Source organism: Laetiporus sulphureus, assembly GCF_001632365.1.
Source record: "Laetiporus sulphureus 93-53 unplaced genomic scaffold LAESUscaffold_2, whole genome shotgun sequence".
Lineage (NCBI taxonomy): Eukaryota > Fungi > Basidiomycota > Agaricomycetes > Polyporales > Laetiporaceae > Laetiporus > Laetiporus sulphureus.
In genome coordinates, this window is record NW_024468511.1 from 447,522 (window position 1) to 470,401 (window position 22,880).

General features: G+C 53.3%; 12 protein-coding genes across 12 annotated transcripts; 4 read left to right on the top strand and 8 right to left on the bottom strand.

Moving 5' to 3' along the window:
• Positions 1-190: 190 nt before the first annotated feature.
• LAESUDRAFT_719822 (uncharacterized protein) lies at positions 191-1,010 on the bottom strand. Its single transcript, XM_040907697.1, has one exon. It carries the CDS (start codon positions 876-878, stop codon positions 576-578), a length of 303 nt encoding a protein of 100 aa, XP_040769529.1. The 5' UTR covers positions 879-1,010; the 3' UTR covers positions 191-575.
• A 1,692-nt stretch (positions 1,011-2,702) lies between these two features.
• Positions 2,703-3,331, bottom strand: LAESUDRAFT_156474 (uncharacterized protein). Its single transcript, XM_040901388.1, has 4 exons — positions 3,329-3,331; positions 3,169-3,267; positions 2,953-3,118; positions 2,703-2,884 (listed from the first exon to the last, which is right to left on the bottom strand). The coding sequence occupies exons 2-4, from the start codon at positions 3,185-3,187 to the stop codon at positions 2,833-2,835; spliced, it is 237 nt and encodes a 78-aa protein (XP_040769530.1). The 5' UTR covers positions 3,188-3,267; positions 3,329-3,331; the 3' UTR covers positions 2,703-2,832.
• An 84-nt stretch (positions 3,332-3,415) lies between these two features.
• On the bottom strand, positions 3,416-4,525 carry LAESUDRAFT_641630 (uncharacterized protein; the record flags this gene model as incomplete). The annotated part of the gene is made up of 2 exons (XM_040903679.1): positions 3,416-4,319; positions 4,392-4,525. The coding sequence occupies 2 exons, from the start codon at positions 4,523-4,525 to the stop codon at positions 3,416-3,418; spliced, it is 1,038 nt and encodes a 345-aa protein (XP_040769531.1).
• Positions 4,526-5,456: 931 nt separating this feature from the next.
• LAESUDRAFT_156709 (uncharacterized protein) lies at positions 5,457-6,401 on the bottom strand. Its single transcript, XM_040901389.1, has 5 exons — positions 6,211-6,401; positions 6,028-6,098; positions 5,848-5,960; positions 5,605-5,781; positions 5,457-5,555 (listed from the first exon to the last, which is right to left on the bottom strand). The coding sequence occupies exons 1-4, from the start codon at positions 6,281-6,283 to the stop codon at positions 5,664-5,666; spliced, it is 375 nt and encodes a 124-aa protein (XP_040769532.1). The 5' UTR covers positions 6,284-6,401; the 3' UTR covers positions 5,457-5,555; positions 5,605-5,663.
• A 613-nt stretch (positions 6,402-7,014) lies between these two features.
• LAESUDRAFT_710425 (WD40 repeat-like protein) lies at positions 7,015-8,737 on the top strand (the record flags this gene model as incomplete). The annotated part of the gene is made up of 7 exons (XM_040906766.1): positions 7,015-7,088; positions 7,403-7,425; positions 7,477-7,638; positions 7,744-7,965; positions 8,028-8,269; positions 8,325-8,554; positions 8,611-8,737. 7 exons carry the CDS (start codon positions 7,015-7,017, stop codon positions 8,735-8,737), a joined length of 1,080 nt encoding a protein of 359 aa, XP_040769533.1.
• A 910-nt stretch (positions 8,738-9,647) lies between these two features.
• Positions 9,648-11,392, bottom strand: LAESUDRAFT_710426 (carbohydrate-binding module family 48 protein; the record flags this gene model as incomplete). Its single annotated transcript, XM_040906767.1, has 3 exons — positions 9,648-9,680; positions 9,746-10,694; positions 10,746-11,392. The coding sequence occupies 3 exons, from the start codon at positions 11,390-11,392 to the stop codon at positions 9,648-9,650; spliced, it is 1,629 nt and encodes a 542-aa protein (XP_040769534.1).
• A 751-nt stretch (positions 11,393-12,143) lies between these two features.
• LAESUDRAFT_719829 (uncharacterized protein) lies at positions 12,144-12,539 on the bottom strand. Its single transcript, XM_040907698.1, has one exon. It carries the CDS (start codon positions 12,511-12,513, stop codon positions 12,166-12,168), a length of 348 nt encoding a protein of 115 aa, XP_040769535.1. The 5' UTR covers positions 12,514-12,539; the 3' UTR covers positions 12,144-12,165.
• A 1,433-nt stretch (positions 12,540-13,972) lies between these two features.
• On the top strand, positions 13,973-15,442 carry LAESUDRAFT_641687 (uncharacterized protein; the record flags this gene model as incomplete). The annotated part of the gene is made up of 4 exons (XM_040903685.1): positions 13,973-14,048; positions 14,108-14,431; positions 14,482-14,585; positions 14,636-15,442. 4 exons carry the CDS (start codon positions 13,973-13,975, stop codon positions 15,440-15,442), a joined length of 1,311 nt encoding a protein of 436 aa, XP_040769536.1.
• Positions 15,443-15,618: 176 nt separating this feature from the next.
• Positions 15,619-19,090, bottom strand: LAESUDRAFT_690888 (POP1-domain-containing protein). Its single transcript, XM_040906076.1, has 13 exons — positions 18,794-19,090; positions 18,692-18,738; positions 18,588-18,637; positions 18,416-18,530; positions 18,263-18,359; positions 18,127-18,203; positions 17,899-18,074; positions 17,349-17,844; positions 17,209-17,297; positions 16,974-17,145; positions 16,057-16,917; positions 15,861-16,000; positions 15,619-15,802 (listed from the first exon to the last, which is right to left on the bottom strand). The coding sequence occupies exons 1-13, from the start codon at positions 18,972-18,974 to the stop codon at positions 15,715-15,717; spliced, it is 2,589 nt and encodes an 862-aa protein (XP_040769537.1). The 5' UTR covers positions 18,975-19,090; the 3' UTR covers positions 15,619-15,714.
• Positions 19,091-19,184: 94 nt separating this feature from the next.
• Positions 19,185-19,947, top strand: LAESUDRAFT_733817 (uncharacterized protein; the record flags this gene model as incomplete). The annotated part of the gene is made up of 5 exons (XM_040910449.1): positions 19,185-19,348; positions 19,419-19,548; positions 19,604-19,736; positions 19,797-19,832; positions 19,892-19,947. 5 exons carry the CDS (start codon positions 19,185-19,187, stop codon positions 19,945-19,947), a joined length of 519 nt encoding a protein of 172 aa, XP_040769538.1.
• Positions 19,948-20,111: 164 nt separating this feature from the next.
• On the bottom strand, positions 20,112-21,403 carry LAESUDRAFT_733818 (D123-domain-containing protein; the record flags this gene model as incomplete). The annotated part of the gene is made up of 5 exons (XM_040910450.1): positions 20,112-20,428; positions 20,490-20,621; positions 20,677-20,938; positions 20,991-21,153; positions 21,207-21,403. 5 exons carry the CDS (start codon positions 21,401-21,403, stop codon positions 20,112-20,114), a joined length of 1,071 nt encoding a protein of 356 aa, XP_040769539.1.
• A 208-nt stretch (positions 21,404-21,611) lies between these two features.
• On the top strand, positions 21,612-22,840 carry LAESUDRAFT_740496 (uncharacterized protein; the record flags this gene model as incomplete). The annotated part of the gene is made up of 3 exons (XM_040911083.1): positions 21,612-21,772; positions 21,834-21,894; positions 21,941-22,840. The coding sequence occupies 3 exons, from the start codon at positions 21,612-21,614 to the stop codon at positions 22,838-22,840; spliced, it is 1,122 nt and encodes a 373-aa protein (XP_040769540.1).
• Positions 22,841-22,880: the final 40 nt, after the last annotated feature.

Below are 22,880 nucleotides of genomic sequence, written 5' to 3' on the forward strand. Positions count from 1 at the left end.
CTCCCCCACTGAAATACACACCGCCAGGTCCGCTGATTTGGCGGGCAGCCATGACGCCCTTCTCCGGGCCCATGGTGATAGCCGCACTGAATGGACCGTTTATTTGTCAGAAAAGGTCGCGAACTTCTGCGAATTTGTATTTTTCTTTAGCGTACCAGCCACCGATTTCATCTCTTCGGGTGACCGTGCAACCGGCGCACAAATGTTCTCACATGACGGCAATATATCGTGGTAGGAACGAACGACGCGATATCGCCCATACATCGGAGGATTAACGGCACGATCAAACATTCTTCGAATCACGTACGCACACACACAAACTTCCTACCCCGGCAACCATACCCACAACACCGGGCTATTGCCAAACTCGAGCGACCCCCAATACGTAAATCTCCGCTCGCACCATTATCGCCAGACACACGGGACGATCACAGAGAACCAACATGACTCAAAAGGCAGGCCGGCAGTGCACAGATGATCGCCACTTGTAAGCGACCGATGACATCAGCAAGGAAGCCAGCATATATGCATGCGCATACAGCCTCAAGATCCGTTCGTTGTGACACAACAGAATCCTAACGGACAGCAACGCCACTTCGACGATCAGACAAACGGTCAGATGGGGTAGCAATTTCCGAGGGCGGAGATGGAGCTTCGCTGCAGCGCGCGGTCCTCCCTTTGCAGAGCAATCCACGCCTCGTACGAGAAGCCAAAGCTAAACTATCCACGCACAGAGCCGAAAGGAGGCCATAGAGCACAGCTCGCGCACAGCCCAGCCGCACTATTGCTTGCGGCGCACGATCCTGCCTTTTGCAAAGCAATCCACGCTTCATACGAGAAGCCAGTGCCAAACTATCCACGCAGAGAAAGGAAGCCATAGAGCACAGCTCGCGCACAGCCCGACGGCACTATTGCAGGCCCGTCAAGAACCAGCCGTCAAGAACCAGATCGCATCTCGCCAACAGAGTGACAAGCATTGCAAACGAGCACGCCCGCCATCGAAGACCCGCGAGCAGCACGAGGCGCGGAACACCAAAGACTAGAAGTCAACATCCAGGGCCCAGCTCGTCCATAGCCAGACCGCGATGGTCCTAACAAGAGCGCGAACCCGCACCTCTTCGCCTCCGGCCGCCGGATGCATCGCTTTGGAAGCGACCGTTCGCTCGTCCGAAAGGATTGCCAGTATGTTCGTATCGCGATCACGAAGCAGGCGTGAGTATTCGTGGGCCGATGCTGTTGAAGATCGCCGGTGACACTGACGGCGCTGAGACCCAGGTTCCGATCTAGACCTACGATCTAGCCACCTACAAGGCGACGAGACGGCGCCTAGAAATGTCTCAGAGCATTGTACGCATCTCTCCTTGAGTGTAATAAATCGTGTACTCTTACGCTGACGCCATCCTCTGCAAATATTAACTCTTTACAGCTGTTGCATGAACAATTATAGACCATTGACATTAGCCGTCCTCTAGTTGCCTGGCAGACAACCATGGAAGAACGGAACAGACCACAGGCCAGAGTCTAGACCATGACAGCCCACGCGGAGATCTGCTCTCGCCGCGCCGTTCCAAATCGACGACAATTTGAGCGGAGCACATCCGTAATCGTCTCTAACCCCGACCTTGCAAAGACGGACCCGCGAGACCCCTGCGCAAACAAAGCTTCTCCGTTCAAACGCGACACACCTAGACTCCTCCATGTGCTAGCACATCGTATCGTCCGTCATGCCGCCTATCGCACCCGGTCGTCAATCAGCTGTTGTCATCTCGCAAGCGTGCAAACGTGCCTTCCGCTACGCTCTGTAATTGCATTGACTGGGCCTGCCCCTTTCCATTTCATTTCCTGACGAGAAACAGGTCGTATGACGCACCACGCCAGTGACCCATCGCCTCGCTGCGCACAATTTTCAGCAAGCGTCCTACAAGCAACGGGCGGAGAATCCATTCGACCGACGACCCATGTCAGCGCACATCACAAGTACAGGCACAGCACATGTATTCACCTCATCTACAGCGTGCCTGCCTTGCGCTGATGCAGACATAATGAGATTCTATTCCACATGCAAAGAGCGGTGAGCCAAGGCGAGGCCGTGATATCACCTTGAGATCGACTCTTAAGATATGCGCACCGAACGGCACAGCCTCGACGCGAACAACCCGAAATTGACCAACGGCAATTCTGAGTGGTCGAGACAGCTTCCCGTATCCCGCCCACCAATCGGCCTGGGTCCGACTTGAGCGGCGCGACCTGCAGAACGGGGATGAAAAAAAATGTTCTAAAATTGTTTGACGTGTAATGCCCCTGGTGAAACACGTAAATTTGGCTGAAGCATGCGAGGCACGAAGATTTCAACAGAGTAGAGCACCGGCTCTCGAAGCTGGAAGCTCCGGCCGGGGATTTTTTTTTTCTCTAAGAGTCATTTGACTACATGTCGAGCGAACTTGTTCAATGAGAAAAAGTGCATGGACTGACTCGGTAAGACGCCACCGCGGGAGCAACCAAATCAAATTCCGTCTGGCATGACTGAACGACACGTCGAACGTCTCGCAATGGGGCCAGTCACCGCTAATCATTTGGGGTTGCCACCAACACAAACGCTGACCAAGATCGAAATCAGCTGCATCAAACGTGACGAGAACGGAAACGAATAGCTCCCAACGGCCCGTCTTTGGAGATCCGTGGGTGCTCTATTTGTCAATAGACCTTCCCTGTGTGGCCCGCTGACAAATCTGTTTCAAATTCAAAATTCATGACAACTGTAATTTTGGGATGCTAGCCAATCCGAGATAACCTAGCTCAGGATTGGTACATGCAGGCGATAGCATGCATGCCTCACAATGACCGCGATAGAACTAGACAAGCTAAGCTCGCGATGAGGCGTCGGCTGTTCGGGAAGGGCGAAGAGAGTTCAGCAAACTCCGACTCTATTCGTCCGGTGACGTTGATACCAGCCAAAGGAGTGGCCACAAATGGCTTCTGGAAGGATTGAGTGAGTACCTGAATCCTCGCAAGCTTTCGGGTCTTCGGATTTCAAGCAGAGTCGGGGCGGACGACGTCATGGCCAGAGAGCGCACCCTTGCTGCGGCATAAATTTGGAATGCGAACAGCCGCAGCGGAACTATGATATAATTCATCACTCACAATCAAGCACAATGTAATTACACGTACACTTCAAAACAGTAACCATATGCCCCTCCTCGCACGAGTACGAGTAGATACCGCAGTATCAAAGTTAATTTGCGTCTTTTTGCACTAGCTGCATTTCCACTAGTGGCAATAAATTGCGATGGGCGAAACCACGCTGTCACTCCGGTGTCGCCACACGAACCTGCAAAAATAGAACCACCTGCTAAGCGATTGCAATCACTCACCCATGAGGTGAGGAAGCGGTCGCTGAAGCATCGATAACCGCCCTTCAGCGAAAACGCGACGTCAAATCCACAAATCTTGCTGCAAGACCTTCCTGTACTTCCTTGACCAGCGCCTTGACTGCTGCTAGGGCCTCCTTCCTACACATCGGGCTCAGCTGGCACGCGAGCTCTGTATTCGTGCGCATCTGCTCCTCCATGCACCTCAACCGCCCCACAATGTCTGCAGATCCGTATCGCTGCGTGCGCTCGTGGCGCGCCGCGGCCGTCCACTCGTCCCGGAAGACCGCTAAACATCCGTGGTTGTGAAATGTGCATCCCTCCGGTCGCACGAATTTGGGTGGTGCTGCGCGGACTTTATCCCAGAGCGCCACAAGAGAGTAGAATCCGGAGAGGAGGCGAGTGAGCTGGGCTTGCGTGAGCGGAAAGCGGCTTTCTTCATCGTCTTCACTGTCGTCGTACTCTTCACCAGATGGAGACGTGTTGCCTACTTCCGCGCTGTGATCACCACTGGGAGAATGAGAGCTCTCGTTCGCGGTCCCGTTCATCCTGGCCTCAAAAACGGAGCCGATTTGCATGAGCTGCACATAATATGCCACACCTCTGAGGGAGTCTATGCCCCACCGATCGGCCAGATGTATCGCAATCCGCGGCTTCAGGCCTCGGTTTAATATGCGGTTCGACCAGCATTCCACAACATAATCGACCAAGCGCGAGTGTCCACACCTAATCGCGACCTCGAGGATGCGCGTGAGAGCTGAGGAGGATACGCGAGTGAGATCAGCCAAGGGGTCAGTCGGCGAGCCATATGCGCCCGACGTGACGCTGTAGACGGCCGAAACGGCCCACGAGGATGTCGAGACGAAATGATACTTGTTTGTGATGGATGCAACGATCAGAAGCTTGGAGATGTCTGCATCGGGACTGTTGTACATTTGCAATTCGGATGGCCTGTCCATGGCGGCCCATGCGATCCGTGTTCCATCAGTAGCTACTCGAGTTTGAGGCTAAATAGCCGCTTACAGTGCGTACATAATTGAGAGGAATGTCCGAAAGTCATCTGCAGTGTCACCGTAGAGGCAAATGGGCCTGCCATCACCCGAGCCTTCCTGTGCTGACTTGCCATCAACGTTATCGGCTTCAGGAAGACTGAACATGTCTTGAAACACGGACGAGTCGCGTGCAAGAAGGAATCGATGTACCTGCACCCATACAGTCGTCAGCAATCTCTTGCATTTCGAACGACAGAATTCTTGCACTGAAGAACTCTACGCTCGACAGGTTATGACGGAATGAACATGCGCACCCTGAAGAGTGTATTCTCCACCTTTACGACGCAATCCGCTCCATCTATGTAGTATTTCTTGTCTCGAGTGACCTTCGGTTCTTCTTCCGCTAAGTGCTCCTCACCAGACTCCCTCGGATAGGACTCAGGTTCATCCGTGCGCAGACGCTTCCGTGGTGGATTTAACGACGGCAAGGACAAAGTCTGCACCTTCATTATCGCGGCAGCCAGCGAGGAGGCAGGACCTTGGATGTCGAAGCCGCTCATTTCGACTCTGAGGAGAGATCGGATTGGAAGCAGCGAGAGCCCGTGAGGACAGCCTGCAGGTGGCCGACGCCGTTTGTGGCGTTTCTACGGAACGTCGGGAATTGCCGAACAGAGCACTCCGCGCGATCAACATTGTGAGTAGTTCCGCGCGTTTGCAAGCTCGGAGTTGAATGTTACATCGTGGGGATGAGATAATTGTTGCTACGGAACACTTGGCGGTCGGATCAGAAGCAAGATGTTCCGATTCTCGAGTAAAGTGTGTAGGATGGACAACGACTCTTGTATCCTAGTATTTTTGAGATAACGATTACATAGAGATGCACTGTAAATGACTCGGGATATGTTCAATGACAGAATAAGACCAAGAACAATCTCCATCGTTGAGCGTACAACCTAGCCAAACAAGAAATGAGAGTAAGCACTTTTTTGAGATCCCTGATAGACTTGAAGCACGTCAATCGGGATTCGGCAAACAAGCAAGCTACGGCATTCGACAACACGTCAACGACCACCGCACTGTCAGTCGTTTGAAAGGGCTGAGATCAGTACTGTCTTCCCTTCCCTTTCTTCTTTTCCCTCTCCTCCTTCTCCAGTCGTATTTTGAACATTTCATACATCATCTTGATAAAATTCTCCTGCTTCAATGCGTAAGATCAGACGACATGAGAATGTGACCACACATACATCGGGTTCTGGCTCGGCCGTATCTCGCGTGAGGTCGATCATCTCCTCACCATCCGACATCACGTCATCGAGGTCGTGCTGTGTCGCATTAGTGCGTGATGGTCCTGGCTCATTCTGCGACTGATTCGAGGCAGCCGACGACGGACCCGCCTGTACATTGTTTCCAGTTCGTCGAATCTGTAGAAAAGCACACCCATGACCCATGGGGAGCAACGCTAACGAAGAGGATAGTTGTCGACTTACTCGAGCCTGCAATTGTTGCTTAAGTTCACGTTCCCTGGCCTCTTCAAGGGACTCGGCGTCTTGCAAGGGAGGGCTAGCGTCGGAAACTCCGTTTGCCATGGGAACCTGTTCACCTGATAGAATCCGGATGAACGTCATGGCAGATCTTCCAGCTGCACTTCCGCCAGCAGCATTACTTACCTGGCGGTACGACCGAGAATTTGAAGATTGTGGTTTTCTGCGAATCGTCGATTTCAAACTCAGCCAAGGCCCTGTATGGAGCCAACACGTTGACTTGCAAAGCCTTCTGGCTGAGACTGAAGGATCACAAGTGAAAACACATACAAGTCGGAACGGCAGTAGCGTACATCACTTGGGGCTCACGCTTCATTTCGTCTGCAGGGGACCTCTTCACAGATCTTCTTCGCAACTGAATCTTGCACGGGTCCTGGCGCATGTCGACGTCAGAGTACGTGACATGATCAGCATACGAGATCTTGAATTGGAGCACACCGTGCTCCGGAGACCTCACGCTCTCGTCAGATTCTGTGCACGTGGGAGGTGACAGTTGAGATTCAATGTAATGGATAGACAGAACTGTACTAGCGGCTTACTTTCGTGATAGACCTTCACGAACTCATATGGCTTGACGTGTGTACTGGAGATCGTGTAGCCCACATCAAAGAATGTCGAGTTGCCGTCGACTGTGAACGGAGACAGCGCCGTGCCCTCGAAGTTCGGTTCGACGATTAAGTTCATATACGACTTGTTTACTACCGTGTACGCGAACACCTATTCGTGTTCAGTGCTAGACCAACGCGCAACTTCATCACATCTACAAACCTGTCCGTATACGCCTTCAACCTGGCAAGATTCACACGAGACTTTTGACTGTAAATCCTCTGATCGGCGAGGAATGCGCTCCTCGAGAGGGTCTCCTTGAACATTGAGGAGCTCAACCACGATCATGTCATCTTTCGAATGCATTTTTGGGGGGAACAAGAGCGAGCACGAGCAAATGTCAATACCGCAAGTCGCGGACACTTAAGCGGGCAAGTTCTGAGGCAGGACCCGATGATGGTAGATGATAAGAAGGTGGAAGGCTGAAGCCCAGCGGAAACTCGAACAATATCACGTCCGCTTCGATTTAAGCGAACTCGCCGCTTCCATCAAGGCCATCTTTACGAAATGCCTGTCGTCAAAAGGACCGACATCGATTGCACTAATGCCTCAGATGCCAGCCCACGAAAGCAACTTTTCCAGTCAGCCATGAGGCACAAACCAGACCGTGCAAGCAAGCAGAAGAGAACACAGGGAAAGCGTTCAACGTTGAGCCACAATAGGCTCATAAATCAGCCTTCGTACAGACAGTCGTTCCTTAGAGCCTCAAGTCGATGCTTGATTGACAGCGGGCGCTAATATTCGCGGGGATTGCCGAGAGGCGATCGCGTTCAAAGTTCCTTGTAAGTGCACGGCACCACCCATCGTACTCTTCCCTCAACCTCCATTTACTCGCAATATGGTGAGTCCATATTCGTTTGCTGTCATGAATTCACATTGCTAACGCATACCGTAGAGACCACTTCTTCTTCAAGGCAGGTTTTGTATCTCATAGTTCATCCTGGTGCTTACTCACACATCCTTCTACAGGGCACGAGCGATCGCTCACCCAAATCAAGTTTAACCGCGAGGGCGATCTTCTTTTCACCTGCTCAAAAGACCACGTCATCAATGTCTGGTTCGCCGACAATGGAGAGCGGCTTGGGACGTATGACGGGCACAACGGAGCGGTGTGGACAATAGATGTTGACTGTGCGTCATTTCCCTCTTCTTGATCCATTATCTGCTGACAGCCATCTCAATTCCTTCGTGCATCTGTCTTTTGATGCTGCTATGGTCCTCAACCTCCTCCTGCAGCGCAATCCCGCTTCCTGGTCAGCGGTTCCGCCGACAACACCATGCGCCTCTGGGATGTCGAGAGCGGCAAGTGCCTCTACGTCTGGGAGTTCCCCACTGCCGTGAAGCGCGTAGCCTTCAGCGAGGATGACAGCCAGATCGTCTGCATCACCGAGCAGCGCATGGGCCACCAGGGCGCCTTCCGGATATTCAACATCAACAGGGAGGACGATGGCACTGACCGTACGTATCCTCTTCCCGCACCGATTGAGAGTGCTTACTAATCTCATCACGTCCATTGGCAGAATCGAAAGAGCCTGTATCATTCTTTAACCCTATCGGCTCAAAACCGACGCTCTGCGCGTTCGCGCATACACCCGATCTAATTCTGTCGGGGCACGAGTCCGGGAAGGTCGCGTTGTTCGACGCCAAGACCGGCGAGGAAGTCCTCTCGAACGAGCGCGCACATATGGATGTCGTGACCGACCTTCAGCTCAGCCCCGACCGCTCGTACTTCATCACCAGCAGCAAGGACAAGACGGCACGAGTACGTTTCCCTTTAACATCAGCCCCACTTGATGAGACTTACCTTATCTTTACAGTTACACGAAACAAAAACACTGACTGTCCTCAAAACATACACAACTGAGACGCCCCTCAACAGCGCAGCGATCGCCCCAGGCAAGCCGTACGTGTTGCTCGGCGGTGGCCAAGATGCGATGAGTGTCACAACCACCTCACTGCGTCAGGGCAAGTTTGAGACACGTTTCTGGCACAAGATCTTCGAGGAGGAGGTCGGACGAGTAAAAGGCCACTTCGGACCAGTGAACACGTTCGTATTTCTCATGTATCGCCGTATACTGATGCTGACAAATGCTGCCCATCTAGGATTGCCGTGTCACCAAAAGGCGACTGCTACGCCTCCGGAGGAGAGGACGGGTTCGTGCGAGTGCACCATTTCGACGAGAGCTATTTCCGTGCAAAGCCGTATGGTGACCTTCAGATTGAGAATTGATCGCTTGTAGGGGTGTAGGGTAGTCTTACTTTTATCTTCTTTCTTGTAGTTTGCCGCACTCGTGAACCAATTCACATGCATGGATTCGTCAACGCTTGGGACATGGAGCACACATACAAGCTTGTGCAACAACATTACCTTTCCAAACACCGCAGTGTCTGTAGGTACTTGGAAGGTACATCACGATGTGCGAGGACCATAGTATCGAATACACACTGCCAGACACCATACTACGGGACACCGTGGGAGACAGACAACAATAGGAGCAATGGCTGTGGATGAATGGATGGGATGCGAGAGTGGAAGTGCGAGTGAAGGGAAGGGATGTAGATCTTTGCGAGAAGGCGAAAAGAATCGTATCGCGTAGGCGGCAGGAGACAGTGATGGACGAAGCTTGAGAGATGCCTATTCAAGATGGGGATGAGTTATAACAATGGCCCGTTCGAACCACCACTGTTCGATGGAGGATGAATATGATAGATGGGATACAGCATAGGAGTCCTCCTTAACGAAATGCGAGGCAAACAACAGGGGCGCCAGCATGCGTGGCTGTATCGGTGCTTTTGATCCAGAAGTAGGGCGTTGGCGATGTCTCCTCAAAAGAAGACGTGGAGCTGGTAGGGATCGCTCTTGATTTTTTTGCTGCCACCGCCATGTTCTGACCGTCGCACACGATCCAACATGCCCAACCGTCTAAACGAGCCGTCCCGCCTCGCCCATCTGGTCTTGTTCGCTGCTTTTGAGCGCGTGCAGCCGCAGGAGAGACGAGCGTAACACGAAACAATACATCTACCTGCCGAATACTCCCAGAGGTGCCGATCGGGCGATATATACGAACAGTGTGAGCTTTGAAGAATCGTCGAATCTAGTGGGTGAATTACAGGCATGTCGTCATCTTCAGCAAACTTCGTCATGTTGGCTTATAGTAGATCGTCGTAATATACTGGCATCATGAACAGAGAAATCAGAACCCACTCAGACTCCGAGGATTCGGAAGACAGAACGCACCTTCTTACGGTACCTCGTGGTGTTCGCCACCGCCAGTACTCCATTCTTGATCGCGCTCGTGCTCAAATGATGCAGCACGACATGCGAAGGCACGGGCAAGACGCTTGTATCGTCCGCCAGCCCCGTAAAGTCCAGCTTTGCAACGGCACCATTGAGCTTCGGCCCGCCGTCGGGTATAGTGGTTGCGAGCGGGGCCAATCCTGCGGTGACATCTGTCCCAGACGCTGTAACGACAGGCAGTCCAAGCGGCGATAACACAACATGGTCTGTCTCAGACGAGGGATCGACGGCCGTGCTGGACGTCACGCTGAGGTTCGACGGACGCGAACGGCTGTCTCTATCTCGGTCTCGCCTAATCTTGTCCTTGCTCGATTTCCGCGACCGCTCTCTCTCCGCAGGTACAGGCGAGCCACTGACGTTCGACGGACGCACATTGAGGATCAGCTTGTCCAGATGGCGGGGCAGCTGAGGAGCCGGTGGGATATTGGGAGCGGGTATAAACCCAGAGGCAGAGGAATTCGAGGACATTTCATGGTTATCCGTGAGAGCAAGATATTGCTCCTCCTCCTGTGCCGCCGCTGTCAGCTCCGGGGGTATCTCTGTCGTCCACTCCAAGTGCGCCCTACTGCGCCCATCTGCACCACTCACAACACCATTCGCGCCGACCGCACTGCTTGAATCACTCCAAAAGCTGTTGGCAGCATGCGGGTGTCCGTGATGAGGACTCGCCAACGGAGAAACGGAGCCCGATGTCGGGGCAGTCACAGTCTGTGGAGATGAGGCGGATGACGGGAATGGGACCGCAACGTAGTTGGCCAGCGACCCGTCCCTATCATCCACCGCAGTAGGGTATTCATCCGAGATCTTCCATTGATCATCGACAATGAACTTCAAGTGATGGGTACCCGGGAGCAACGAGACGAACGTCAACCATGTGTCGGTGGCAGACCTGCACGAGAATTTAATTAAAAGAACTGGAGAATCACAGGGGAAAACCCACTCATAGTCCATCGACTGCCTCCCCTGCCAGTTATCGTCTCCAGCACGTGCGAGAACCACTGACTTGCCGCTTCCGCGCCAAACAATCTTCACCGAGACAGGCTCAGGGTGACCGATATCCTCCTCGGGCTTGACCAGGACAAGGGGAAGCGTGCTGTGCACAACTTCGGGCACAAACACATGCTTCGTAGGATCAGACCGAGGAGGGGACTGCTCCTGTACCTTGGCCATGAATGAACGTGTCGATGGGTATGCGCTTGTCAAATATGAGGACTTGGGTCGTGCACCACGCCCAACGCCAGAAGATTCCTGATTGTTATTGGCCAATGGAACGTGAGCTGCTGAAGGAAGATTGTTCTGTGGACGGAATGTCGGTTGCGGTGGGTGAGCGGCAGTAGGGATAGGAATGGGTGAAGACGCGCGTGGCCTGCGGTACGCCCCATGTGGCGAGACCGAGGAGGGAGAGGAGGAGGCGGGAGTGAGAGCAAGAAACGCCAGGTCGGGCAGCTCGAGAGACTTCTTCTTGGTTCGTAGAGAGCGATGGACTCGCTGCGATGCAGAAGAGGAGGGTCGAGCAGGACTGCCTCGACGGACCGGGGAGTGATGGGAGTACGATTGGGATGCGGGATTGGAGGGAGTATTGCCCATGCTTCAGGAGAGCAGGGCTGAAATAGAGGGAAGACTGGAGCAGAAGGCCGCCCGCGGTATGATACTATCAAAGGAGGTGACTGGAAGATCGTCCCGCGCTGAGCGAGCTTGCTCGTGAAGCCCCGTGTTGTCGCGTGTTTGGTCCCATATGGAGTTTCTCCACAAAAGGCTATTTCTTGTTCTCGTCGTCAGTGGCTGTATGCGTCAACTCTAGCGGGGTGCCTTCATCCACAGACGACGCTGATCAGCTCCTCGACAAATGCACCAAGCGTCTTGACCAGTGTCCAGGCTGCGCTGACCGGACGATCAGCGCACCGATGGAACATCGCAATCTCAGGTTCCATGCGCTAGGCTGCCGAAGAGCGCCCCTTGCTAGCGCGGAATAGCTTTGTGTTGATGTCCCACATAAGAGCACTCATCGAGTAAAGCATGTGTCCACACCGCCACGACCGTGTGCCGAGCATAGTGCAAGGGGATGATGGGGGTCCAGATGAGAGTCGGAAATGCCGTCCTCGCCTATATATGCATCTACAACAAATCTTCAAAGCCAGAAGCACCCAGAAAACCCTTTTAAACTCAGAGGAAGCCAGCGTATAAAACCCACATAAGGTAATACCCTTACCATATCGGGAAGCGCATCCAGCACGATTGTGAGCCAAACTGCGTCATCCGTCACACAAACTCACTCTCTGTCAGATTTCTGCCGCTCAGTGAAACATAAAACCACTGAAGCCAATTCAAGACCATTGGTGGGCCATTCAGTCATAATTTATTTAAGCAATGTGCTGAACCACAGACCAGTTGAGCAAGAATGTTGACAGAGGAGAGCGAGGGAATTGATGCTCTTCTTCAGCCCAATGCCTATCTCCAAATGCACCCGAAAGAAGGATTAATGTGTAAAGATGCGCAAGGCGAAATCTATGTCTGTGACCAACAGCCATCTTGCGATGGTCTCCATTACACAGATATCTCAGGTGAACCCACGAAACGAATGAACTTAACTTTGATCGTCGACACAGGCCAAGAGGTGGCTTGCGCCCAAAATCGCAACCGAAACCGCCCACAGCGGTGTTGGCAACTGCCTTGCTCGTTGAACAATCTTCAAAAAGGGGTCCGATCATCTCGATATATCTAACGCATTGAGCGCGCAGCTTTTCATTCCTCGCAGTGCCAAGTGTCCCACTGTATACACTCATTCCCGCACATTCGTTTGTCAGTACGTGAAAAGGACGTAAGACAGGTATATCACCTTCGCACGGGCCAAGCTTGTCGACTGATGATCATGATCAGAACCCGCGATTTGCTCCGTAGCGCAAGCTAGAATCACTGTGCGTCACTTCAAAGACGTGTGCCTTGTGCAAGCGCACCAGTTATCGGCGTGATCATCTGCGGAAGCCGAGACGGGCGTCGTCGCGTGAGTCTGTGCCCAAGCAGGCATGTCGAGGAAGAAACGCCACTCACCTGTCGAGAAGTCTAGCCTGCGAATGTAGCACAAGGTTGGAGGTACTTTCAACGCCGATGATTCGTGGCGATACTACGCTGTAGACAATCAAGTAGTAATTCCAAACTTATCCACGCACATCGCGACCGATTTAGAGCGGGCTTGGTAAGGGAGACAGGACGGACACACGTGAAAGAGGGTTTTAACGTCGACAGGGACGGACGCAGCACGTATCGAGGGAGGAGGAAGCCCACACGGGCACATTCAGGGCACAAATACCACGTTTCAAGGCCATGAGCGACGAAGGCCGAATGAGACAGAGGCCCTGGGATCCTTCGTTGCTTCCGGGCCGTGCGCAGATCTGTGCGAGAAGGCTCTGTAGGGCATATAGATCATCATCAGGGTGCAAAGAGCGTGTACTCCAGAGCACTGTCGTGGCGGTGCAAGAGCGCACGAGGAGGAGTGAGTAGAGGCGTCGCCTGAGACTGCCAGCTGGGGCGTGCGCTCAGGATCGCAAATTTGTACCTACCATAGTGTGAGAATATTCCCTTTGCTGTTCTCGTCAGGCGGGTTGTGGAACCGGTTTGCCCCAGGACGTACAAGATTGGAATGGTCGGAATGTCAGACTAGCGCTGTGTACACTGAATGGTCGGGGTAATTATAACGCCCGCTGCAGAGTCTACATCTGAAGCCTGGCCAATTCTTGTCGCATTCACGACCGCCGCGCTCGGGAGGACAGAGCGACGAAATAAACAGCACCTTTCGGGATCAGAAAAGCCGACTCCATGTCATTGCAGAAATCCGTGCACGATCTCGTCCGACCTAACGAAGCATGAGATCTGAGACCCACCTTCTCCGTTGTCCAATTATTGGCTCACTTACGGCCGCACCACAAAAGTGATCACGAAAACCGCAGTGGATCGAAATGAACAAGTGTAGCGTGCAAGCGCGTCCTTCGTTGTTCAACTTGGAAGTTGGAAGTTGGAAGAAGGACGCGACTGGTGCCATCGCACGCGACGCGACGTGTCACGGTGGCGGTCACACCAGGTCACACCGTTCGACGCGTCGCATCACGTTCTCTCCCCCGCCATCAGCGATTGAGCACCAAGACGCAGCGTAAGTTCTGCTCGTCGTCCATTATGCTCGCCTCGCCGTCTACGAGGTGCTACACTTCCGAAGAGAAAGCACAGCTTCTCGCCAACCTCGACCTCGAAGGTGCGCTCTCTCCACGCTGCCCATTGTAATGCTGCTCTGACCGCCATCCGTCTACGTAGTTGAGCACCGCACACGCCAGATTGAAGAATGGCTCGTGGACACACTCGAGAATTTTTGCCTGCACCAGGAGAGCCAGATCTCGCGCATCCCACGCATCGTCCGCGGCGTCACGCTGAAGGAGTTCGCAAAGCACGGCGGGGACATACAGGAATGCGTAAAGGGCCTCAAGCGGGAGCTACTCAGCGCCGAGGAATCAGTAATTGATAAGAGCCCACGGAAGAGGAAGTGGGTTGCATCGCAGGACGGGGCAGAGAAAGCGGAAGGCAGTGGGACTGCTGGCTCCAGTTCGAGGGATGCGGAGTCGTCGAGAGGGATCAAGAGCGGTGTGTTGCCCCGCCGGTTCACAGTTACTCATCATCTGATATTCAATAAGCTCGAATGCTGGTCTCCACGCCCAGTAAGAAGAAGCCAGGACTTCCAAACGGGCTGGGATCGGCACAGCGACCACGCTTTCCACTACCCCGGACGCCAGGCACGGTATGTCCTTTTCCTCTGCGATGGCATCCCATCTCATATCTTGCTTCCAGACGCGTACACCGCAGCGGATACCTTCTTCTCACCTTGCATCCCCAAGCCCTCACAAACCGCCTGCCTTCAAATTCTCCCTCCATACCCGCCCCCCATCCCGGCCAAACTCCCCCACCAAGCCCTCATCCCCATCAAAGCCATTACGTACAACACACACAGCCCACACATCCCGCCCCGTTCGCCCACCCTCCTCTGCCGTGTTCAACCCCTCGCTGCCTCCCCAACCGCGCTGGCCGCGTCAAGGCGAGAAGATGCTCAGCGTCAACGGATCGCCGCTCGCGAATCCGTTCCAGCACGGGCTGAGCGGATACCTTCGGTCCGTAGCGCAAGGCGACGGGGACGATGACAGCGGTGGGAGTGAAAACGACCTCCCGCATAGGTTGCGTGCGGGGAAGCTCAAGAAAAAGAGCAGCATCATTGTCCGCTCTTCTTCTTCATCATTGACTGCGTCATCGTCGAACGACTCGCATTCGAGAGCAAGCTCGCAGACAAGCGTGCAGATGCAGATGAATGGCGCGCGCTCACGCACCAACTCACAGACGAACGGCTTCGTGCCGGTACGGACCAATGGCGGACAGACTGACCTTCCGGGAAAAGAGAGTGCCGCGCATAGTGCATTAATCTCGTTGGCGGCGTTCGTCTCGGTGCCTACGAAGGACGGCCACATCCTCGAATTCGATCCCCTGCGAACAGCACCCGAAGAGATCGATGCATTGACGGGCATCTCCGACGACGCAAAGCAGCAGGCAAAGGAGGACATGGCGCGCATGATACAAACTGCTGTAGAGAGATGGAAGATCAGCTGAACATGCACAGCATCAGCTGTGCGCCTATGTACACATCTCTCTTTCTAGCTCTGCTGCTGTTAATCCGCTCGCTATCCTTCTGTACCGGTCCTCGGATCTGCTTAGCACCATTGCTGTTACCCTAGTTCTTGCATCGCGTCTGCTGGCCGTTCTGACAGTCTGCGACACACCACATAGCATAGACATCCCTCCATTATAGTATATCTCCATATCGTACGGACGGTATCTCACACATCTTGCCCAAGGGACCATGACCTACCCGAAGACCAGAGTCAGCCTATCACCTCCAGCCGGGCAGCTCGGCATACGTTGTCCCCTCGATCTCGTATTTTCACCAGCAAGGAGTCGCCAGCACGGAGTCTGCAATAGTACCTCAGTGAAGATGCACTGCTTATGGTATTCCGCGGAGATCACGTACCTCTCAGCTTGTTGCTTCAGTTCGAAAAGTTGACTGACCGGGATAGCTCCAACGGCATGCCCTTCTCCGCGCGAGAGCGAATAGTGTCCTGTGGTCACGTAGCCAATAATGTCATCCTGCGACGGCACGAGCTTGGATAGCTTGAGGCGCGAGAAACGTCAACCGGCGCCACACACGAGCATCATACCAAACTCACCTCCGTCTCATCATCTCCTTCCTGCAGCAGCAAGGCAGCACCCTGCTTTCTCAATCTCTCTGCCTCCATCCATTTCCTAGCCTCCGCATCGTCCACGCGGTAGACGGTCGCAAGATCCTCTGGGTTTCCCCTGCCACACATGAGCACTCTCACCAGCACCAGCGCACCCTTCCACAACTCATCCGCCTTGAAACCACCATTCAACTGGCTTAGACCCTTCTTCATCCGTACCTGATTCATGTAGTCCAGGAGGCCCGCACCCGGGTTGAGCATGGTCGACATTAACTTGTCCACCAACGACGGCGCGTCTGTGCCACGCAGGAGCCAAGGACGAATATCCCTGTCCGTCTTCGTTCCGCCAGCGGTAGCAGGAGGCTCTTCTCTCTGCGTAGGGACAAGGTCGTCTTCTTCCGGCGAGCTTTCAAGGCCGAGGACGACGCCCCAGTCTGGCTTCCAAGGACTCCTCGTCCCCAACTTCTCATAGTTCACGCGCTTGGCGGGAGGCTTTCTCTCCCACTTGGTTCGCTCTTCTTCCGCCCGATCGTCCGCGTATTCATCATACGCTGCCGTTAACGGATAGTCTCGAGGGAAATACGCACAGCCGCCCTCATAAGCTTGTGTCTGCCGCTCGCGTTGACCTCCTACACGTGTGCCTGTGTAGGTTAGGGATGAGAAGAAAGGCATTGCCCAGCCCGAAGGGATGATGAGCGTCCATCCATGTAGCGAAGGGGACTCGGTGCCGTGCTGTTGGAAAGGCACCTTCACAGTAGAGGCTGGCCCCTCGACCGAGCGCTGGATGAGAAGAATCGGGATCACATCGTCCTCCGGAGTCGGCTGTAGCTTCGGGCCAGGAACCAAGAACTGCCATAATCAATGGATGAGCTTGAACAATCAGGTTAATGAGAGGAGATGCTCACTTCAGATCTGCGTTGATCGATGTCTGACTTTTTGAATTTGGGCTTGCAAAGCTTTTCGCGTATGCTTTCGTCCCATATGGAGCTTGTCGCTAGAGCAGCGGACGGAAAGATAGCAGGAGACGTTGCTGACGGTCCAGATTCATATCTGACTTTCTGGTTCTTAGGCGGAAAACTGTGCCAGGTCCGGCCTATAGTCAGTACAATGGACACGGACCGACGTCTGTCTGAGGCTCACCTAAGGCGAGGATCCTCCACTGTCAGACCAATGATCATGCCACGAGGAAGCGATCCGCTTGTCTGCAGATGCTCTAAGCAATTCCAAAACTAGAAAACATTTTGAGACATATAATTCGTATGAAGACGGTACATAGGCACCTGGCGTTTCTCCTCATTAAGGCCTTCCTGCGACAATTTCAGCGCGCCCTTGATGATTTGACTCGATTTAGGCCCCATAATCTCGAAAACATTGACGTGCTCCCTCAAGTTCGCGATTTCCACATCAGCGATCTCCTGGTTTGGTGATGCCCTTTTGGCGGCCTCTAGGGCAAAGGACGTGGCAGTCCTCACTTCGTGATAAACGTCGTCGAAGACAGCCGGGTGAACGCGAATCCAAACAGTGCGGGGTGTCGATGGGGCAGGGGGGTTTGCTACTTCCTCACGTTGCTTGCCTTTGCCCTTCGGCTTGCGCTTTCGCTTGCCTTCTTCCGATGCTGGAGTTTCTGATGTGTTTGCTTCGTCCCTCGCGGGAGGAGTGGCCGGTTGTGCTCCCCACGTAGGATGCCACATAACGGTAATAGGGGCAATCAAGTCATAAGGATACGCTCCATGCTTATAGAGATGCGTTTCGCAGATGCGCGAACCAGTCAAGAACCTGCAATCACCAGATTCCATCCTTATCACGATTTTTCAAACAAGTTCAACCCACCTTTGCGCACCGGGACTCGGGCCTTGACAATCGCAACAACTGGTCAATGCCGCACGTAGTACGTCTTCTGGGCCTTTGAGCTCAATGAAACCAAAATAGGACGCATCATGTAGGATAGACCCATGCACGGATGCTCTGTGAGAAGTCCTGAAGGATTTTTCCGTAGGTGTAATCGCCTATTCAACGCATGGGCACCGTATCGTTTGCAAGACGGCTAAGAAGACGTACCAGTCGATAATCCCACATGTCATCCATGTGCATTCGTTTTGCGTGCCACAAATGCGTTTCCAGCCAAATCTTATCACCTAGATGTATAAAATCAGATCATCGTACGAAATATGTGAAGAAGATGGCATGTAATTACGTTGTCGTTTCAGTAGTTCTTCGGTACGTTTGGCAGTCTCAAGCTTGCCATGCTTAGACGCAGCGCGCCGTGATGCTTTATGACGCATTGGATCCATCTGCGCGAAGAAGGTAAATGGACATCGTACAAAACGACGACCTACGCACTACACACCTCAGCGCGCGCCTTTTCTCGCAATCGTTTGGGTACGCGAAGAACATTGTGACTTGCAGCTCTACGGCGCAAGTGCCTTGGGAGCTGCTGCCAGGCCCTCTTTGTCGTATTAGAACTGATCATCAAGTGATGTCAATGCTATTACAATCGATGAGAGCGAGATGCGACTTACTGAGCATTCGTCATGGCCTCAGACATGGCGCTGATCTCAAATGCCCTAGCCTTCACAGGTTACGATATGAGCGTTAGGCATCTATGGAAATGGCTCGAACACACCTCCGCAAACTTTTCAATGTTGATAGCATCAGGCAGCCCTTGCATGCCTGGGGAAGAAAAGTGTAACGGCATGTCTGTCTCGACGATTGATCTGCGACCTACTATCAAATCGTACTGCTTTTGAGGGTCCTGCGACTGCGTTCCTGCTGCTAGACCCGGCTACTTCGACGGATTGAGACTGTACGGCAATGGTACGCGCTGCTGCTGTCTTTTGCTTCTTCCACTTGCGTCCAATGAGCTCGTCAGAGCTGGATCCATCATCCTCTCTACGTTTTGGAGCCATTCTGAGCTACTTCGGTTTCGGTTCGAGATTTGACGCGACGGACACGCAAATGTGGATGTAGAACGCGCAGTCCGAGGGCAAGAGGGAACAAGCAGCCTGAAGATGTTCAAATGTTCAAAGCCACAGACGATGGCACGGAGACCTTCCCGATTCGGACGACGCGTCTCGCCGTCGTTCGGGTCACTGTCCGACCAGACTCAAATCCACACCATGTCCTCCCTCCTCAGACTAGGTCTCTACTCAACGCCCCCGGTGTTGTCGCGTGTCTGTGGACGATTGCTGTCTACTTCACGAGTTGTACGCGATGCTGCCGCGCCCACGCCGAATTTAGGGACCGTCCCAGCCAAGAAGCCTGTCGGTGCCTTCCGCGGCGGGTGCGTTAACGTCGACTGACACATATGTATTAGCGTTCTCAAGTGTAAAATATTGTCTGCGATGATGCAGGATTGTTGGATTCCTCTTTGGTTTCTCTCTCGCGTCGTCCGTGGCTGCGTATCATCTGCTAGAGGAGTACAAGCTGGCTTCTGCGGCATTGCAGGCTAGCGTGGAGGAGCTGCAGCTGAGCACGCAGAAGGTATGTTGATCATTGTCATAAATGAGGTTACACTTGATGTGCATGTGCGCTGCAGGTTTCTGCGCATGTCCGGCGGATAGAGGCTGTGGAGAAGGAGCTGAAGGCGCTGAGCGACAGCTCGGCGACCAAGGAGGACATTTCGCGAGTTCGGGCAGAGATGAAAAAGTTGTATGATGGGCTCCATGTTGGTGCGTAGTATGCGTATCATTTAAGCCCATCCAATACTGAGCCTTGCCTTCCTTCTGTAGAGTTCCTCGATCTTAGGTCATACGTATGGGGTATTCGTGAGTGTCCGACCTTCATGTGCCCTTAGTGCAATATACTGACTGAAAGCACATGTTAGAGCAAGATGTTCATGCTTTATCCAAAAAGGAGTCTTCCTCTGTCCGTCTTGTATAGAGAATACATCGGGATCGCACCGCGGATCTGTCGCATTTCTTGACTTCCCGTCATCAGCGTTGCTGATTCTACGTCTATTGGTACACATCTAATCTTGGGGGAAGCACAGGACCAACCGTTTCTACTCGTTATTTTGCAGGTGACATTGCTAACAATGCGTCCGCTCAATCCTCCTGCTCTTGCGTCGCCCTTCGTACCTCATCTTGCCACAACCCGGCAAATTCCTGCGTATCTCTCCCGCTGCTCATCGCTAAGGCCTCGATCGGAACCATATTATGTTGATGTGCAGGAGCATTGCGTGTTGCTGCAGGATGACTGGGAGAATTCACCACTCTCAATTCAGGCTCTTCCGTGTGCGCTAATAACCGTTCATGCAGTTCCTCGTAAGTGAAGAGCAACGGATCCGTGCGCGGTGCATAGGGGTTGAAATCGACGATGTGGCCGCGAGAGAGGTCGCGCGTGAGCAAAAAGTCGAATATGTCTATGTACAAGACGTTAAGATAGGCCGAGCTGCAAAGATGTCCAACGTGATGTGCACTCACAATCGCCGCCAGTTTGCTCCCACCGACCCTTGATATTTGACTCCCAGTAATCCTTGACAGCGTCGGTGACTTTGCGCTGCGTCTCTGGTTCGTTCCAGAAGTCGTAGTAATTCGGATCGCGCTGTGAGATGCCTAAGGATCCATTACTATCATTGCAACTTGATTGAATAGGAGGAGTTCGATGTACCTAAAAGCACCTCCTGACGGACAAAACACCGGAGCTCTCGGCTTTGATCCACCGGATACCACTTCCTCAACGCGAGCTCAAGCTGATAGTCCAGGGTTGGACTTGTAATGCCTTGCGCAGGTGATGCTGTTTCACAGCCCTCAAACACATGTTCAGGGCTGAGGTCGTGTTGCACAAAGTCGGAAGACTTGAGTACTAAATATACATCCGCGGGAGACATGCATTTGAGCGGAGACGATGCTGGTAACATCCACGCAGCATCCTGTTGAATCAGTTCATTGATCGGATGAGGAACAAGTGGAAAGAGGGCGCACCCGAGGCGATGAGAAATTCAGCTTCGGAAAGACAGCGCCGTACTTCGATACCGTCGCCCGGATTTGCTCATCAAGCTCAGGAAAGGCAAACTTGCGTCTCTCCTCTTCAGGTTCCTCTTCCTCGTCATCTTCCTCGTCGTCGGAGAGTGTACTCTCGCCAGGCCTTCAGGCATCCACTTGTATCAGTCAAAGGACGATAATCCATGAGTCACGTACATATATTCCGCTCCTTCCGGAATGAACACGCCGTCCGACTCGAGGTATTCAACAAATTCTTGACTCAAAGGTCGAATGACAGTCGACTTGATGCTGAGGCTCGAGAAGCGGGGATACCAAGACGAGAACTGGAAGGCGAGCAGGGCCTCCTGCGACATTACCGGGAGCACGTCAGGCGTTGTTATTGCAGACGGCATCAGAACCAGAACTCAAGACGAATACAAGCAGGGTAGTGTAGCTGGTAGACAGCGAGGACAAGCTTTGAGTCAAGATGTGGCTGTACAAATTGCGATCGACTCAAGGATCTCCGATCTTTGATGAAAGGGAGCACGTGTGTCCGACTTTACAGCGTCTCTGCAGACATCCAGTGCCGCCACCGTCCGTCCTCCTCCTCGTCCCACTACCATGCCCCTCGATGGACATGCATATCTAGTATCGCAAGGCTGGTCCGGGAAGGGGACTGGTCTGCGGCACGGAGCGATCACTCGCCCCGTTACCGTTTCGCAGAAGAGGACGCTCGCAGGCGTTGGCAAGGATCGCGACGAGGCGTTCCCCTTCTGGGACCAGTGAGTCGCATTCACGCTTACTCTTGTCGCTTCACAGATCTAATCACGTATGTCTTCTAAGTGTCTTCCAAGCAGCTGCTGTGAACATACAGGTCAAGCTGCACAAAGACGACGATGACTCCGTGGGTACTTCGTGTTTCCGCATTGCGCAGCTAACACCATCTCAAGGATAGTGAGGTTGCCTCTGAACCCACTGTTGAGCTGCAGCGCACGAGCACTGGCATCATATCCCATCGCAGACCAAAGACGGGCACTCCCGCCCTCTCCGGGACAAACACCCCGACCACCCAGGCTAGCAGCAGCGGCAGCAGCACACCACGTCTGAGCGTGATGGCCCTCGCCAAGCAAGAAGCCGCAAGGCGCATGCTTTATGCCAGCTTCTTCCGAGGTCCTACTATTGGGCCCGACATCGACGAATCTAAACTTCAAAATATCGTTCTGGAAACATCAGAAACTGCGCAGGTAGTGGAGATCACCAGTACATCGATGATGGTAGAGAAGAAGTCAAAGAAGAGGAAAACGGGTGAGAGTGCTGCACGGTCTAACAAGAAGGAGGAGAAGAGCAGGAAGAGATGCGAGGAAGATGACGGAGACGAGGAGAAACAGGCAAGAAAGAGGCGGAAACGAGAGTCGAAGAAGCAGCGCGGTGACGAGGAGGCAGAAGAGGCGGAGCTTGTGGTCCCGGATCAAGAAGGCAAACTGCTCCTCGAGAAGGCCGAGAGCAAGAAGCGGAAGGAGGAGGGACGAGAAAAGAGGGAGGAACAGCGCAGATTGAAGGGCGAAGCTAAAAAGGCGGACGCAAATGACGTAGACAGGAAGAAGCGGAAGGAAGAGAAGAAGGAGGAACGGCGCAGAGTCAAAAGCAAGGCAAAGGAAGAAAGGCAAGCCGCACATGAGGTGGAAGAGGGAACCGCGGAAGACAGCGAACAGTCGTGTCGAGAAGCAGTCATAATCCCTCCCAAGCTCGCGACGGGCGATATACAAGTCAAGCGGAAGAAAAAGGAAGCGTCGAGGGATGATGGTAAGTCCGAGAAAAAGGCGAAGAAACGGAAGGATGCCAGTTCATGATATCAAACGGACGCGTTCGCTCACTTGAAAAGGGATGGCA

Coding starts and splice junctions, on each gene's coding strand:
- LAESUDRAFT_719822 (XM_040907697.1), bottom strand. CDS start 878: ATGGCTTCCTTTCTCTGCGTGGATAGTTTGGCACTGGCTTCTCGTATG.
- LAESUDRAFT_156474 (XM_040901388.1), bottom strand. Junction 2,885..2,952: donor CATTTGTGGCCACTCCTTTG/GCTGGTATCAAC, acceptor CTTCCCGAACAG/CCGACGCCTCATCGCGAGCT.
- LAESUDRAFT_156709 (XM_040901389.1), bottom strand. CDS start 6,283: ATGCGCCAGGACCCGTGCAAGATTCAGTTGCGAAGAAGATCTGTGAAG. Junction 5,961..6,027: donor ATTCTCGGTCGTACCGCCAG/GTAAGTAATGCT, acceptor GGATTCTATCAG/GTGAACAGGTTCCCATGGCA. Junction 5,782..5,847: donor AGCAACAATTGCAGGCTCGA/GTAAGTCGACAA, acceptor GCTTTTCTACAG/ATTCGACGAACTGGAAACAA.
- LAESUDRAFT_719829 (XM_040907698.1), bottom strand. CDS start 12,513: ATGATCGGACCCCTTTTTGAAGATTGTTCAACGAGCAAGGCAGTTGCC.
- LAESUDRAFT_690888 (XM_040906076.1), bottom strand. CDS start 18,974: ATGGCTCCAAAACGTAGAGAGGATGATGGATCCAGCTCTGACGAGCTC. Junction 17,845..17,898: donor CCGAGTCCCGGTGCGCAAAG/GTGGGTTGAACT, acceptor TGGTGATTGCAG/GTTCTTGACTGGTTCGCGCA. Junction 16,918..16,973: donor TCGATCAACGCAGATCTGAA/GTGAGCATCTCC, acceptor TGATTATGGCAG/TTCTTGGTTCCTGGCCCGAA.